Raw genomic sequence first — 18,064 nt, forward strand, 5'->3', positions numbered from 1 at the left:
CATGGTGAACGTTTACTGAGGTCTGTCGTGGACAATTAATTGATGTTCTACGGACCTTAAAAACCTTGCCACTGACAATGGTGTTCTTGTACGAACGTTTTGCCTATCCCTGCAAACTACACTGCAAACCAAGAGGCCTATGCAGTCTCCACATTGATTAAATGATTCATTCACCGAATCACTTGCCTACTGGGAAATGCTTAGCAACACATCAGACAACTTATCGAGCAGGGGCAGCTTAGAGAGACGTTAGTCACTTCGCTAAACATTAGTGCAGGTTCTGGAACAACTCGCTATATACTTAGGGCCCTAGCCCTAAGAAACCAGCAGCAAATTTGGTAGACTTTTTGGTAAGCACATTAAGATCTAAGATACTTAGGGTCTTTGAGATTTTTTTTAAATTAAATTGTAAATTTTATGGTTAATTTGTATTGCTCTCCTATTGTAATAGTGCTGCAGATTCTGCTGGCACTAAAAATAGATATAATGTCAGCCCAGTGCACTTGAATGCAATTACTGAAAAGGAGCATAACATTTTCATCAGTAAAACAGACCATTGAGAGAAAATGTAATCTCTGTGTCCACTTGTGTTGCTATCTTGAAGCCATAATTTGAGTTTCACTGAATGAAATGAGTATCTATGGAAGACACAAACATGACCAAGCCTGGAGTATTGAACTTACCACCTAAAGATTAGAAAAAACATGATTTCCAAAAGACACCCGTAAGGACAAAGAAGAGAGAGATTAAAATACCAGGAGTTAGTTTCAATTTAAGCACATGTGCCCCTAGCAATATAGCACATAAAATAAAGAGAACAAATAAGAAGAAAAAGTAATAGGATCATTTCAATACCAATTGTAAATGTGCATATGGCTAAGCCTCGAGAAGTATAGCTTGAACATGGCCCTTTGGGACCTTCTTTTCTTAAAAAAGGAGGGCTTGCACTATCCCTTTACCAATATTACATATACGTACATATATAACATAAATCTGCACAACTGTAACTGTAAGGGAAACAAACATCCATTATGTATCATTTCCTGGCATCAACAGCAAACTTAAAAGTTCAACCTAAACCAAAAAGTTCATGCCTAAAATATGATTTTTTTCATCCTATCGGGATACGAAGTGGAATACTAATCATTCAGGTTTGCCAAAACATTCATTTACAAGGCTTTCTAGCACTCATAGAAGAATGACAACAAATCCCTTTTAATTTTCTCGGTAACTGTGGGACATTAGGTGGCGGCTTCCTCCGCGTCTCACTAATCCTGGTGAATTCAAGAGCAGATGCTCGCTTTTAGGCATTCCGTGTGATTTAACAAACAGCTGGTATTGACTTCCATGGCTGTTCTGAGGCATTATTCTAAGAGATGCCTGCTTTGCGGTCTATGACTTTGGTACTTACATGTCCATGCAGATCTGTGTTAAGAAGCATTAACGCACAGGTAAGGCAATGCACTCCATCTGTAGGACACAGAAATAAAAACAATGATTAAAGTAGTCAGCAAATAAATTGGTATAAATTACAGGTCATTCAGGCATGATTTGTCAAATAAATGTAAACTAATTTTTAACACATTTTAAATATACAGCCTTTCGGTGCTCTCCTCAGCATGATTCAGTGAATGTTTTTATGTGTTTACCATGATGGGCATCACAGAGGCAAGGCAGGAATCCATGCCTTTGCACCATTGCAAAAGTAAGACACTTGTTTTATTGGTGTAGTGTGGTTATAGGTGTCGCTTGGATCAAGCTACTGTTACTCTGTGAGCTATTTTTAACTATTTATGTAATTCAGTAAGGAATTTCATAAAAAAAATAATCCATTATGTTGACACATTTTAATCCAGGGCTCGACAAATCCCTGGCGCCAGGTCGCCATGGCGACTCAGAATTTTGTCCTGGCGCCTAGGAGTTTGTCAGCCTCTTAAATCCACAAAAAAATGCGCTGCTCCTGCTGTCTGCCCAGGAGTCTTGGCAGACAGCACAGCCACTCAGAGCCCGCCCCCGAGCCTGAGATCACTCCCACGGAGTGATTCTGTAGGCTGAAACCGTGATTGCAGGAAAACCTGCAATAGCGTTTTCAGCTGCCACAGGCAGCTTCAGGAAAGGGGATTCAGTGTTGATCTGACACAACATCCCCCTGCTGCCTGATCGCTCTATGAGAGCGACAGGGCAGCGTTAACCCCTTCAATGCCGCGGCATTTTAGGGGTTAATACCCGTTTTGTACGGGCTCTGCTGCTGGTGGTCTGCCTGGAAGCAGGCAGGCCAGCAACAGCAAAAACGAGCCCCCCCACAAGCCCTTTGATGACTCCTGTAGGCATGGAAGTCTACAGCAGTCATCAGAGAGACTCCCCCCTGCAATGGCTGGTCTATAGACCAGCAATTGTGTCCCAGCTGCCATAGGCAGCTTCAGGGACAGGGGGAGAGGGTTCTTCGGTCTCCACATGAGTGTGGGGACCTGACACAACACCCCCCCTGCTGCCTGATCGCTCCATGAGAGCGACAGTGCAGCGTTAACCCCTTCAATGCCGCGATCGCGGCATTTAGGGGTTAATTCCCGTTTTGTAAGGGGCTCTGCTGCTGGTGGTCTGCCTGGAAGCACTGGCAGACCAGCAACAGCAAAAACGAGCCCCCACAAGCCCTTTGATGATACCTATAGGCATGGAAGCCCACAGCAGTCATCAGACTCCCCCCTGCAATGGCTGGTCTATAGACCAGCAATTGCTTCCCAGCTGCCAGAGGCAGCTTCAGGGACAGGGGGAGAGGGTTACTTGGTCTCCACATGAGTGTGGAGACCAGCCCCAACACCACCCTGCTGCCTGATCGCTCCATGAGAGCGACAGTGCAGCGTTTACCCCTTCAATTCCACAATTGTGTATAACACATTTGTGGCATTGCAGGGGTTAACATTTGTCCCCACAAGCTTGTGGGGACTAAATATCAGTCAATGCTGTGCTCCAATGGAGCATCAGCATTGAAAGCGTTAAAAAATATATATATATCAAAAATAATTAAAAAAACAAAAAACAGCACTCACCTGAAAGTCCAGGGTGCTTCCAGGTTAAATGCTGTGAGTTTAGTAAGTGGGCTGATGATGATCAGATCACTCCTAACCAACTGTTAGTTTAAAAAAAAAATCCTGGCTCCTAACTTTTTTAGCTGGCGCCTAGATTCACAACAAATTTGTCAAGCTCTGTTTTAATCTATAAATTCATTATCTGCTGTTAGGGCAACAGTGAGAAACCTTCTGAGCTTCTAGAAAGAGAGACAGTGGTACTTGGGTCCCAAGCAGGGACTATCCCTCCTAAACAAACATACTTGACAGGTATAGGAATATTGAAATATGTTAAGAATTGCTAAACTATTTGATATCTTTTTACACAAACGTTAGGAATTTCAATCATTTTATTTTGTTTAATAGTGCATTATTTTACACTTTGGGGGGAAAAAATGCAAGTCAATACATCCTTTGATTTTCATAATCAGCACTTAAGCAGACTGATTGTACTTCATTTGCAGAAGCTTTGACAGGACTGCAATGCTGGAATATATTGTGTTACCACTAACTGTTGTATATAACACAATGCTAAAGTGATCTACTCACAAATGCATTAACTAGATGTACCATTAGAAGACAGTGTTACAACACCCATCTCGGTGTGTTTATTGCATTGAATTAAGCAATAATCACTTATCCCCTTCAGGTCTGGGGGACATTAATGCCCGGAGATATTTTTTTTGTTATTGTTACCATATATTTCCTAATTTCAAAAAGTAGGGCTTTGAATCCATAGAAACACACAAAACATAATAATTATTAGAGAAAATATATACAAATTGTAAATTGTTTTCCAACAAACTGTAGGATGGTGGGACACTTTTCTAATTGCGATTATATTTTATGGCTAATTTTGATGTCACAGTTTATTTATATATATATATATATATATATTTTACTTTTCCTATTTGTTGGTAAAGGAAGAAACTTGGTTTCTCAGGCTCTTTTACTTCCGGTCTCCCCTGTGCTGATCACACTGGGCTCCATAGCCTTGCATTGCTATTTGCAATGTTTGTGATGAGCCAACCTGCTAGGTCTCTCTACTATTCAATTGTAGGATCAGACATTCCTATAATAACAGGGTAATTATGCTCGTGCCAAGCACCCTTACACACCCTTATCAGTTGGCAGGAAGCCCCTGTAAAAAAAAAGTCCTGCCACACCTTTTTAGATGTATCTGTATGTCCATAGGGGCTTTAAGTGGTTAAGTAAATTTATAGGCCCAAAGTCTTCAATAATTTGTATAGCAGATTATATTTTAGTTACTATTTAGGGAACTTTATTTGTATTTTTTGTAGGCTCTGAGGGGCTGGGACCAACTTTATTACTGCATCCATCAAGTGGTCTATCTATCATGGGTGTTGCCCTAGGCACTGCCTTCATTATAGCTGAGCACCGTATATGGCATCATACCCCAGCATTACACCCTAGATGGCCTAGGCCAGAATACAGCAGTGCATCCATAGCTACTGTAACCCTTGTTAAAACCTCCAGTATCACAAGGCCATATTAAAGTATCAAATTCCCAGGTATGTACATTAATCTTGTCTATTCCTGTGCCACCCAGTATATTTATCACCAAAACAATGTTCCCTTCATATTAGGAAAGTATGCTCTGGTTACCCTCTTACAAATAAAGGGAATAAATAATTTGAAGAAAAGTGGAGTGATGCATCAGTAAAAGCCCTAGGACTTTTTTAAATGCTAGAAACTGGCTACTATACTTGTTTTTAACCAAATGACCGAAGACTGTACCAGATCAGCCACTATTAATCAGACAAACATTTATCTCCTGAGCAGGATTCAAGATGTGCAAATGGACAATCAAGAAAAAGAAAAAAGAGTAGAGCTTGGGAGGAACTGAGCAGATTAAAATGCCAATCCACCACCAACAGAGTAGGAGAGAGCTGGCATAAGCATCCATGGGAAGCCCACTAGCAGTTAACGTCAGTGGGGCGTGTCAGGACCCGGCTCCCGCAACCAAGAGGATTTGAGTGTCAACTCAGAGAACTGGCACTCCTCTCAAAGTCTCGAATAGTTTCCATGTATGGACATAAGCAGTTGTAACCAGAGGCTGTGGGGCAACTCCAACATGTTACCATGTATTTATATGTCATATAATTTAATGTAACAAATACCTGCAGAAAACATGCTGTTTGGATTGCATTGAAAATATCTGTTGGAGAAGTGGACTAAGACTCTCTCCCTTTCCTGAGTCTCCCCAATGAGCGAAAATGCCTTAAAGAAACGCCTGTAAAAACAAACAGATTGCTAATGTTACATGTGGTTAATGATACTTGTTATATATAACATTAAAAAGGGTGGTTGTGTGTTACTCTCTGATTGTAGTAGAAAAACCACTTAATGGTAATGTCACTCAGTATCATGACATTTGTAACACTGAAAATATATATAAAAAGATGTTTCCATATCGAAAGAATGACTCCTAGTTTTTACCAGTTTTTGAGTGCAAAATGTTTCTACAGTCCCACATCTTTAATTATCCCCAGATAAATGCTGCATCATGTTGGGTTTTTTTGTGTGTTTTCTTTTTTTAATACTACAGCCTAGAAATGCCTAGAAACAGAGTACTGTCATTCCTCCAAAGCCCTCTCCTATGTATTACATCACAGTCTGACTGCCTACAGCCACCCCACCTACCCTTCATGCTCATGCATACACACATTAAACAGCAAAGCTCTAGAGATCCCAATACACAGTTTTGGTCAGTGTGTTATGATCTGTGATTTTTGTGTGTTAGGTGTGATAGGAGTCATGTGTGTGATGTGGAACAGCAAAATGGAAGAGTAAAATGCAAAAAAAATCCAGACTTTTATACATTAAATTCAACAGTGTATTTTGTCTATGCTCTTTTTGGATATCACCATGCTATCTTACATGCAAATACAAATATAGTTCTATAATCTGCATATTTGCTTCTATGACATGGCGGATTAAGCCCCACTGAATTTACCGTGATAACCCAACAGACAATTTAGCTGGCAAGTGTGACACTGTGGCAGATGAGGGGGTTTGGTGTTCATTATCAATCCACATCATATGAATTCTCGTAGAATGCCTGTGCATGCACATGTACAATCACACATGCTCTGACACAAAACCCTGAAGCACTACCTGGAGGTAGAAAGGTAGCGCCAGGAGATGCAGAAAGCTGTGTTTCAAGGGGACACAATGTTGATTTAGTGTTAGGTCAGGAATCAGTGAAGCGAAGAACCTTTGCTTTACTGACCACTGAGAAAGACATCAGGGCACTACTGTCCCTGTACTTTTACGATAATATATCCTTACATGGTAATGGATTATTGATATTATAAGCGTTAGCATATTTAAAACATTTTCTCCTAAAGATTGTCTGTGCCATTTGAAACAAATCAGATTTTTTTGTACATACTTGGGAAGTATGTTATCACTTACCTGAGTGACTGATCCAGGTCCATTCCTGTGAAGTCAAAAAACTTAAGATACTCTTCTGCCACAAGTTTGCTGAAATCATTGCTGGGAAAAAAAAAGCCAAGTCAAGTTGTGTCTTTAAATAATGCAGTGCAATTGTTTCATTATTAAAATACATTTATAAATGGCTAATTTAGCAGTGGTAATTACATCTACAACACCTAATAAGCATATTTCAGAGCCCCAGTTCTAATTACTTATGAATTAAAACATAACATCTAACAGAATGTGAATGGACACAAATTTAGGCATCCTGAAATGTGACAATTAACGTTATTAGCAAATTCCGGTTTCAAATCCTTACAAAACCATCACTTACAAGGTTTACCCAGTATAGAATTATAAACAATATAAGGTGGGAACCTATGGAAATAATAGCAGCATATGGTCGGCTATACCAATGCTATTTCTTTTTATTTTTCTTTGCTATTTGTTTAACATTCAAATTGGTTACACTTATAACAGAATAATATGACATTATGCAAATAACGTTCACAAAAGAGTAACAAGATAAGCAGCTGTAAGTGTTGCCGAGATAAAAATAACTAGACAATTTGAGAAACAAGGAATTTAATTGTTTTCGAATGTTGTTGCTTACTATTATTATTTATAGTTTTATATGGCACCATCATACTCATTAGGACTGTACAATGGGTAAACTCAATTTCTATTTACAGAAACAAAGTGGGAGGAGCGCCCTGATAATATAAGCTTATAAGGAGTGTAACATACCCCCATTGTTTAATATAAAATCCTTAAACATGGCACCGAAGGCTAGACCTTCGGCTGGGCTGTGATCTGCAAGCCTATGTAATCCATACATATATATTTGGGAGAAATGCATGGTATCTAAGGTGTACTTTAAGGTAATATTTGAGGCTAGTCAGACTATGTTTAACATCTTCCAATTGCATGAAGCAGTCTAATCACAAAAAACTACAAACGCCAAGTGGATATGGCATTGTGCGATTTCCTATTGAAGAACAGCTAACATCTGGCCGCAGCATTTTTTTCACTAATAAAAAGCCTTGTGGCTGAATTGGCGTTATTATGGGTGTTTTTGCAAAAAAAAAAACCCAAGTGGAAACCTAGCCTAATGGTAGTATTAACAGAAATAGCCACCAAATCCTAAATTGCATTATAACTGAAGATGGGATACTATGGGATACTATATTTAGAGGAGGTGCGGCAGAGCAGTTGCATTGCTGTAGAGATGCAACTATACCACATGGTGTTATCTTGTACAAACCTGTTACACGAATGGGTGAGCACCCGACCTTACCCTTTATTTCCAGTGGAATGTTGTGGGTCTGTTTACCCTATGCATCCTGTACATCTGCTTAAAGGAGATGTTTCACAGAATAACAAGACAATAAGTGTAACATAATCTAGTGACTGGGAAACAAAGAATCCAGTAGCTCATTCTGTATGGACTGTGCTAGGGTTGCGAACTTGGCCATTTAAAACCTACATCGCTCAGCCTGACAAACAAGGCCCGGCAACATGTATATATTCTACAAAATGACAGGAATAAAGGCTGAAATGGTAGAATTCATAAGGGCTATGCGGCAACTCTACCTTCTGCACATGATCATTTTCATAACATCATACATACTTTTTTCCTAAGTGCTTTGCGACATCAGAGCGTTTAAATCCATCCAGCTGGTAGAGGCGTTTAGCCAAGCGTTTAGCAGCTTGTAGATTACTATTGGTCCCGTTGCTGAGGTTTTCAGTGCTTCCTTTTACAAGGAGTTCAGTGCTGCCCATGGCATGAGAGGCCTCTAGAGGTTTGCTGCTGGATCCCACATCACTGCAAAACAAAAGTGACAAAACATGTGTTACACAGACAAGATACAATTTCATAAAAGAAACTTGGCATTTTTAACATGACAGACCCCTCCCAAGGACTGACAACGAGACCCAATTTGGAGAAATGTACCCTATACATACCAACATGGTCACTTGGAACACTTGACAAGACTAGGGCTGAAACAACTAATCGATAAAATCGATAATAATCGATAATGAAAATCGTTGTCAACGAATTTCATCATCGATTAATCGGATCGATTTTTATCGATTATAAAAAGAGGTTTTTTTCAGAGCAAATGCTCTGAAAAACTCCTCTCCTTATATAATCCGACCTCAAACAGAGATCGGATTATAACACCGGAATCCAGATCCCCCGCGACGCTGCAGGGGACCTGGATTCCCCTCACTGTCGGCCGGTCTCTCACTTCCGTCTCTCTCCCCCTCCCATCTGCCTCCTCCCCCCTCCCATACATCACTCTGCCTCTCTACCCGGCACCGTTACTGACAGGCACTTTCCCTGCAGCTTCATAGAAGCCTCAGTGTAAGTGAAGGGCAGTAACGGAGTCTGTCTGTGCGATGCAGACCCCCGCCGGCTGACAGAGAATCATCCTCTCTGATAGCCGGTGAGGGTCTGCATCGCACAGACAGACTCCGTTACTGCCCTTCACTTACACTGTGGCTTCTATGAAGCTGCAATGAAAGTGCCTTCAGTAACGGAGCCGGGTAGAGAGGCAGAGCGGTGTATGGGAGGGGGGAGGAGTCAGAGGGGTGTATGGGAGCCACCCTCCAATACACCACTCTGGCTCCTCCCCCTCTCATACGCCACTCTGCCTCTCTACCCGGCTCCCTGGTGTCTTGTCAGAAACGGAGGTTCACAGGAGGCAGAGTGGAGTATGGGAGGGGGGAGGAGGCAAAGTGATGTATGGGAGGGGGAGGAGCCAACGTGATGTATGGGAGGAGCCAGAGTGGAGTATGGGAGGGGGAGGAGCCAAAGTGATGTATGGGAGGGGCGGAGCCAAAGTGATGTATGGGCAGGGGAGGAGGCAGAGTGGAGAATGGGAGGGGGGAGGAGGCAGAGTGGAGTATGAGAGGGGGAGGAGCCAGAGTGGTGTATGGGAGGGGGAGGAGCCAGAGTGGTGTATGGGTGAGTTATAGTGGTGTATGGGGGTATTATGAATTTTTAGGGCATATAGGGGGTATAAGGCATATGGATATTAGGCATATCAGGGGGGCATAAACATGTCTGGGGTAAAAGGTATATCAGGGGGCTCAGTGGCATATAGGGGGTATAAGACATCGATATTAGGCATATCAGGGGGGCATAAAACAAATCTGGGGGTAAAAGGTGTATCAGGGGGCTCAGTTGCATATCACTGGCATATAAGGAGTATAAGGCATATCAGGGGCACAGTGGCATATCAGGGGGCACAGTGGAATCTGGCATATAAGAGGTATAAGGTATATATGGGGGCAGAGTGGCAAGCTGGGGGTCAGATGTGCATAACTGGGGGCAGTTTGGTAAATAAAAAAATTTAAACAAGGCTTTTTTCTCAGTTTTTATTAAATATGAAAAATAGTTAACATATGAATTAATATTTACTAATAACTTTATTAAAACCTAGTTTGAGAAGCACTGTGTTTGGGTTCTTGTAGCTTTTATTATTATGTCTGTAAAATAAGAAGGTGAATAAAGAGAGGCCATTGCAATAAAGAGATGAAAGTGTAAATTGTACGTTTTTTATTGCAATTTTTCTTCAATTTAAAATAATGTATTTTTTTATCCGATTAATCGATTAATCGACAAAATAATCGGCCAACTAATCGATTATTAAAATAATCGTTAGTTGCAGCCCTAGACAAGACTACATGCATGGATCAGTCACTTCAACAAGAAAGCCATTAGTTTTCTCCAGACATACAGTTCTGTCACATGCTCCAGTTGAATTAAGTTTTCACACGTTACTAAGTGTCAATGTTAATGGATAAAAGCAGGATTGTATGTACCGCAGGGCAACAAGAGCAGCTACCCAGTGGCCAAACCACACTAGGGACCCATTCACAGGTGCCCCTATACCCATGTATGCTACAGTGAGGTAAAATAAAGGAGAAAAGATTCCACCTTCATCCACCAATAGTGGCTGGCTCTATGTGCCTCTCCGGAAAAAGAGCAGGTGCTTCCTGTGATCGGACGTTACAGAACCTCAGGCACTAGACAAATTCTTGCCTGTGTTTTTGGTATCGGAAACCTAACGTGTAACTTGTCCACCGGATAAAGGCTCTTGGAATTTCACTAAAACAAATCCATGTCACTTTATTATTAATGTACTTGGTGCGTTCCTGAGTCGCTAAGATCAGTAAAGATACTATCTACCCTGTTCAGAATGTTAGCGCAAACAGAAGCACTTGCTTAACAAGTATGATTAGCAAGCTGCTATTGGCATACACACACGGTACATAAACAATATAATATTGTTATGTTCTGCTTGCCCAGAGGTGTACATTATCTAACTATATATGTGCAGGGACCCAACTACTAAGATTTCTCCAGAAATAAATACACCCCCACACATAGGTCTACCATGAAACGTATTCCTGTGTTATGCAGCCATTCACATTAGGCCACATATTTCTTTAGCAGAGAGATAACATATCCATGTGGTTATTTATTTAATATCTGCATATTTTAATCTAGCAGGTTTCTGAACTACCTCCTGAAGGTCACTTACTTCAGGATGTTCTCTGTAGAACGCTAGTCTTCTGTTAAATAATAAAGGCAACTTAAATGATCATTTTTTTTAATAATGTGAGTGGGATTTATTTAACCCCTCAACGACAATCCACGTACATGTACGGGGTTGCCGTGCAACGCGATAACGACAATGCCCGTACATGTACGTGGTAACGTTATTTGCCGTTTACCGCGGCGTTTTCGCCGCGATCGGCGGCATCGCGGTTTTCCTGGAAGCCTCACAAGTGAGGCTATCCAGGCAAACCAAAAAAAAAACTTTTGCAACCTTACGATCTCCGCAATTCACGGAGATCGGCGGTTTCAACAACAGACCGGCGATGCAAATCACCGGTCTGTTAAACACGCCCCCCGAGCCCGATTCAAATCGGGTAAGAGGCATTCCAGGCTGCTTCTACATTGAGGCATGCCTGCAATGCCCCAGAGGGGGCTTCACAACCTCCCGATCGCTGTGATTCACCGTGAATCACGGTGATCGGTGGGTTAAACGACAGACCAGCGATTCATATCACTGGTCTGTCAATCACGTCCCCCCGAACCAGATGCAAATCTGGTGAAGGGCATTCCAGACTCCCTCTTTGTTGAGGGAAGCCTGCAATGCCCCAGAGGGGGCTTCACAACCCCCCCGATCACCGTGATTCACAGTGAATCACGGCGATCGGTGGGTTAAACGACAGACCAGTGACTGAAATCACTGGTCTGTCAACCGCCCCCCCCCCCTGAACCCGATGCAAATCGGGTGAGGGGCATTCCAGGCTGCCTCTTCATTGAGGCAAGCCTGCAATGCTCCGGGGGGGGGGGGGGGCTTCACAACTTCCCGATCCCCGTGATTCACAGTGAATCACGGCGATCGGTGGGTTAAACCACAGACCAGTGACCTGGTCTGTCAATCACTCACCTGCCTCTTCATTGAGGCAATGACGTTTTTTAACTATACACTGAGGTTGTGTAGCCTCAGAGGGGGCTACACAGCCTCAGTGTATTGTAAAAAAAAAAAAAAAAAAAAAAATATATATATATATATATATATAAATATATATATATAGTTACATGTAAAAAATACACACCTCACAAAGGTGGCCTTTTGCCTCCCAAATAACCCAACAAACCCCTGCATGTGGGGTATCACTGTGCTCAGGAGATGTTACTGAACACATATTGGGGGGGTGTTTGACAGGGACATATACCAGGAGCGGTAAATTTATATCTGAAGTACAACGTGTGTGAATAAAATACAAAAAAAAATTACTACCATAAAGTTTGACAAAGGTTAGTGGTAGAATTAGTGCATGGAAAGGGTTAAAATACCAGCATTTCAGATACCTTGGGGTGTCTAGTTTTTAAATATATATGGTTTGATGGGGTCAATTGCATTGGCCGGCTTCAAAGATACCCGAAATGGCACATGGGGCAGAATGACCAGCTTTGGGGAAAAATTGTTTTGAAATAGCAAAACGCTACCTGTACTTATTGCCCCAAAACGTGCAGAAAAAAGCAAAAAAACATAAAAACATTGGGTATTTCTAAACTCAGGACAAATAGTCGAATCTATTTAGCAGGTTTTATCATTAGTTTTTGCAGATGAGTAAAAGTTTTTTTGTTTAAAAAGTGAGAGAAAGTAATTTTTTAACAAAAAATCACCATATTTTATCATTTTTTGTATAGTAAATTAGATGGTATGATAAAAATAATGGTATCTAAAGAAAGCCCTGTTTGTCCTGAAAAAAACAATATATAATATGTGTGGGAGCATGAAATGAGAAAGAAGAAAATCACAGCTAAACAGCAACACTGAAAAATGTTAAAAGAGCCATTGTCCCGCAATATACTACGAGTAAAAACCCCTATTGTCCTTAAGGGGTTAAATACTTATATAAGGAAAAAATAAGAGAACATGTGCCCTCACTTGCCTCCCTAAAACCTACTTCTACTTTCCTTGAGATGGATCAGATGTATTAAAACAGAAAGTGGCTTCTTGTAGTATAGCATGGCCACGAGATCTGCACTTTAGAATAACATGGGTGTGCATGCAATCAAGCAAAACACATGTCTGTCCATGCTATTACACTATAGTGTTTTTGTTATTTCCATATTCTGAAAAGCAAGACATGATAACATTAAACAGCATTTTTTTTGGAGGAGCCAGAAAATATGAATTACATTAACTTTATTTTTTACGCTTACATTATAAAAGGAATGAATCTGGAAAACTACAGTCTTCCTTTGACAAATACTTTAATATGTAAAAGAGGAACATGGCTGGCCATTAGAGGGCAGAGTTAATTGGGATTTTACCCACGTTTTAATAGATCACTGTAAAGAAATTTTCTTTGCGGCATTGTTCGTCTAAACAAAATTTGCTTTCAGCATGGACCAATGTTTTCTTCACATGAAAACACATCAGTGCTAATAAGCGTTTATATCAAGTGGACATAACAACAAAGTTTAAGCATATACAAACCGGAATATCAATAATAAGCTTAAAGAAGCTCACAAAGCTATCAATGCTGACCAAGGAATGACCTCGGTGAGGCCTGGGTTTCCTTCAGGTTAACGCTCCACAGACATCCTCACAGCTGCATGCTCTCCATAATATTTATTCTGCAACCTTTTTAATCTGCCTCAAGCCCCTTTAGTTTTATTATTATGGAAGGTCTACTCCTGGTAAGGACTGCAACCTCCAGGACAGTAAGCCAGCTCTCTGCTGTTTAGGTTTTATAGCCTGCACAAGATGGGAGTACCAATATGTTTACAACCCTGATTAGCCTGCAGAGATAACATAGTGTTGCTATATCTTGAATGGTATATAAATAAATATACACAAGTAGTAAACACTGCTCGAACAAAGGTCCACTTCTGCATGTGGTTCCTTGTGGCATGGTCTTTCAAACACAATGCCGAATAGAACAAAATTAATTGATAGCTGGAAAAGAGCTAATCTGACCCTACTTATGCAGCAAAATTATCACACATTCTCTATAAAATATGTTTCACACCACATAGAGTACAAAAATACTTGAATCATTAGATGATGTGAAAAGACTTCACCGCAAGCGCCGCTATTTCAGCGGAACTTCCTGCTGTCTTATGTCTATGGTGATGTGGATGAAGAAATTAGATGGCAGATTGGAGATAGAAGAGAGCAGAGTAGAGAAGGGTGAAAAAAAAAAAAAAAAAAAAAGAAAAGAGCAGAGAAGGTAGGGGAACATTTAGAGAGCATGAGTGACAGTGAATGTGGGCACCGGGCAAGATTTCACTCCAGAATCAAAAATGGCCCCAAATTTTCAGCCGATCTGAATGGGCAGGGAACGAAATCAGTTGGCCGAAAACAAATTGCACGTCTAGTAAGAAGTCTCCAACCTGTTCTCCCATTTTAATACATATGTCTCTTTTCACTGTCCCACATTTTAGCTGCACCAACATTTAGCCCGAACAGTAAAACTATTTCCAAGTGTCACCGTTCACAGGAAGAAATATTATAACAGTGTGCATTATAGCCCAGCAGAGCTATACTCCCCATGGTCAGACCTGAAAAAAGCCCAGGGGAGAGGTCACCATGGCGACGAAACATACTTTTTGCCTGACTTTTGTGCTATTTATATTTAGGCCTTATTGCTTGAATCCCTTCATGGCTCCCATAATAATCTGTGTCTGCATAAATTTGTTCAGCCTGTCCAACCCCATCAATGCCAAAACCCAGAGCAGAAACCTGTAGCCCTACCACTGCAGCATTGCTCTGGCTTTATCCCAGGGTTTTGCATTTACATGGTTGCTTGCAGTACATACATTGAAAGGGTATGACAGAACTAGAATTGACAGGTTAGACAAATCAACACAATAGGTAAAGATGGCCCTGCACAAAAGATTATACTCCTTAGGAGATATATATATATATATTTGTTGCATATGTATATATATATATAATATGTACTGTATTTTCTGGCTTGATTTTGCACCTTTTCATTTACAGATCTAATTGTTGGTGTGCTGTGCTTGTTGCAAACAAGAAAAAGCTGTTAATTTATTTATAAACTTTCACAATACCATCATTTTTTTCTGATCGTGGCAAGTTCATACAGCCCTCTTTATGTTCTTTCCCCATGCGTGTGCTATAACATATAACAGACAGAAAACCCCACACTGCACAGAGTACTCTGTAAACGCTAAGCTCTTGCTTTAAGTTTTAACAAGCAAACGCAGGCACTGCACATGTGCTATATACATTAAATATACTTCAACCATACACACAGCAGCCTCCCATATGCTGTAGAAAGAATACCTCCCAGCTGCATGACGGCTGTCCGCTGGGATGTATTACATACTGTATTTTATACACGCTACCTACAAATAAAATAACTCAGACACATTTTTCACTATCAACGTTTCACCAAATATGTTATGTGCCAGATTCCCCCCGCCCCATGTCACTGCCAGACTAGGTAATCATTTTATGTCCCCCATATTACTAAATGTACTTTTATTCACTGGCAGAAAGGAAATATAGAATGATAATTACAGAGAGCAACTAAAACAGGTCCAGCCTGGCTGTTGGGAAAACTGGACAGATGCTGGTGAGCCTGTGCCTGATGGAGCCCTGTATCGCTGTCTGTGCAGCTAATCCCGTCCTTTAGCATGTGCCCGTTGTCTGGATACAAACACCATGTAGTGTTAAGCCGCATGTACCCTGCCGGCAGCGGCTGCATGTGAATAATTTTGTAGGCCTTGTTCTTTGAAGGGACAGGGACAGGGCCCTATTCACAAATGTTGATCACAAACATTGTTAACCCCTTAAGGACAATGGGCGGTCCCTAAACCCATTGAAAACAATGCAGTTTGAGCCCTACATATACGGGCTTTGTCATTAAGGGGTTATAGGAATATAACAAAAAATAAATACATTCTTATAAAGTAGAAACCACTACATAAACCATATCAATTGGTCTTATACTTCTCTTCTCATTGCACATAGATCTAAGTCCGTAATACAGAAACTATTGTGCATCATACATTAAAGGGCAACTCTTCCAACAATCCAAGTATTTTAATCCCCTCAGCAGACAAGTGAGCAGCTCTTATTGGCAGACTTTACAGTCCAAAGCCACAAATTCCTTTCTGGATGGTATGCCATAACATTCCAATATTAACGTACTGAAACAGCCTTTTTTTTTACTCTAAACTATTACTGATCTGGTCTCTTTGTAAATGAATTCAAAGTCAACCAACAAGCTCTACAGCCTCAAGTATCCAAAAGCAAAAGTGTAACATTTCCAACTTTGTGTATTAGGACGTGTACTGTTATGTATAAGGTCATGTTGAGGTCCCAAATCTGTTCGCTACTACAGAGAACCACACAACCCGTGTGTAGGTTGTTAAAAAGTGAATTATCTATGTGTTATTTTTTAACTCAAAGATAATATTTTGTATTTCATTGATATATATATCAAATTTTAGTTGCAGTTTAGGTATACTTTTTTACTTCAATTATCATAGTTTATTAAGATGATATGATGTGTGAATAATAGCATCAACATAGATTTCATAGTGACGTTACAGGTGCTAAGGCTTTAAATTACCGTATTTGCTCCATTATAAGACGACCCTGATTATAAGACGACCCCCCAAAATCTGAATATTAATTTATGAAAAAAGAAAATGCCTGAATATAAGACGACCCTATAGGAAAAAAGTTTTACCAGTAAATGTTAATTCATGTAAACTATGTGAACAATTGTTTGTTAATAAAAGCTATGATTGAGAAAAATATTTTGCTTTTATTTCCTTTTTTTCTCTCTGCCCCCCCCCCCCAGTTATGCACATCTGCCCCCAGGCTTGCCACTCTGCTTCAGAAATGCCTTATACCCTCTAAATGCCACTGTGCCCCATGATACGCCTTTTAACCTTTTGACCCCCTATGTGCCACTCTGCCTCCAGAATTGCCTTATTATAAAGGCATATTATGGGGCAGAGTGGGATATAGGGAGGTATAAGGCATTTCAGGAGGCAGAGTGGCGTATAGAGGGTTAAAAGGCATTTCTGGAGGCAGAGTGGCATTAAGAGGGTTAAAAGGCATTTCACAGAGCACCCTGCCTGCAGAAATGCCTTATGCCCCCCCCCCCCATTTAACACCCCCTCCCTCCTTACTGGTGCTTCTGAGTCACCGGTGCTTAGTCCGGGCAGCGTGTAGAGCTCTACACGCTGCCCAGACTAAGCACCGGGGACTCAGAAGCACCGGTAAGTGGCGGGGGGGGGCATAACACAGGAGGATCCAGGTCCCCTGCATCCGAGTCCCCGGTGCCTAGTCCGGGCAGCGCGTAGAGCTCGACACAATTCGCGTAGAGCTCTACACGCTGCTCGGACTAAGCACCGGGGACTCAGAAGCACCGGTAAGTGTGTGGGGGGGCATAACACAGGAGGATCCGGGTCCCCTGCATCACTGCGGGGGATCTGGATCTTAGTCAGACCTATTTGAGGTCTGATTATAAGACGACCCCGATTATAAGACGAGGGGTATTTTCCAGAGCATTTGCTCTGGAAAAAACCTTGTCTTATAATCGGTCAAATACGGTAAATATAATTTCTACAAGGTATGAACACCTACACGCTTGTTTATGTAACTAACACACAACATAACGGTTGTATACTTCACATAAAAGTATACACACATGATTTGTAACAACATGGTGGCTGCTTTATGCACAAATCAACATGGCTACTCTACAATTAGAATTGTATGCTTTTCCCTCCTATTGTTTTCCGTAAGTAAAATCATCATGTGATGGCGCTATATAAATCCTTACATAATGTTAATAAACAATTATCCCTTCCCTAATTCCTCTCCCTTAAAGAAGTATATTAGTCAATTAGACTATAACCAAGTGTAATTATGTAGTAGCCTTTTCTAGTGGAGTATATGATAATTTAATCATAAATCAGGTACGTAAACGAAAAGCTGGATTTTAATTGCTCC

At 40.9% G+C, this 18,064-nt stretch overlaps 1 protein-coding gene across 1 annotated transcript in view; it reads right to left on the minus strand.

Moving 5' to 3' along the window:
- Positions 1 to 18,064, minus strand: part of LOC128490962 (PH and SEC7 domain-containing protein 3-like) — a 133,037-nt gene that overhangs the window by 102,953 nt on the left and 12,020 nt on the right. Inside the window, exons 3-6 of the mRNA XM_053463127.1 lie at positions 8,155 to 8,349; positions 6,504 to 6,584; positions 5,207 to 5,319; positions 1,412 to 1,470 (exon numbers count right to left, since the gene is read on the minus strand). Of these exons, the coding sequence (XP_053319102.1) occupies positions 1,412 to 1,470; positions 5,207 to 5,319; positions 6,504 to 6,584; positions 8,155 to 8,349 (448 nt within the window). The remainder of the gene's footprint in view (positions 1 to 1,411; positions 1,471 to 5,206; positions 5,320 to 6,503; positions 6,585 to 8,154; positions 8,350 to 18,064) is intronic.

Source organism: Spea bombifrons, chromosome 1 (genome assembly GCF_027358695.1).
Source record: "Spea bombifrons isolate aSpeBom1 chromosome 1, aSpeBom1.2.pri, whole genome shotgun sequence".
In the NCBI taxonomy this organism is placed as follows: domain Eukaryota; kingdom Metazoa; phylum Chordata; class Amphibia; order Anura; family Pelobatidae; genus Spea; species Spea bombifrons.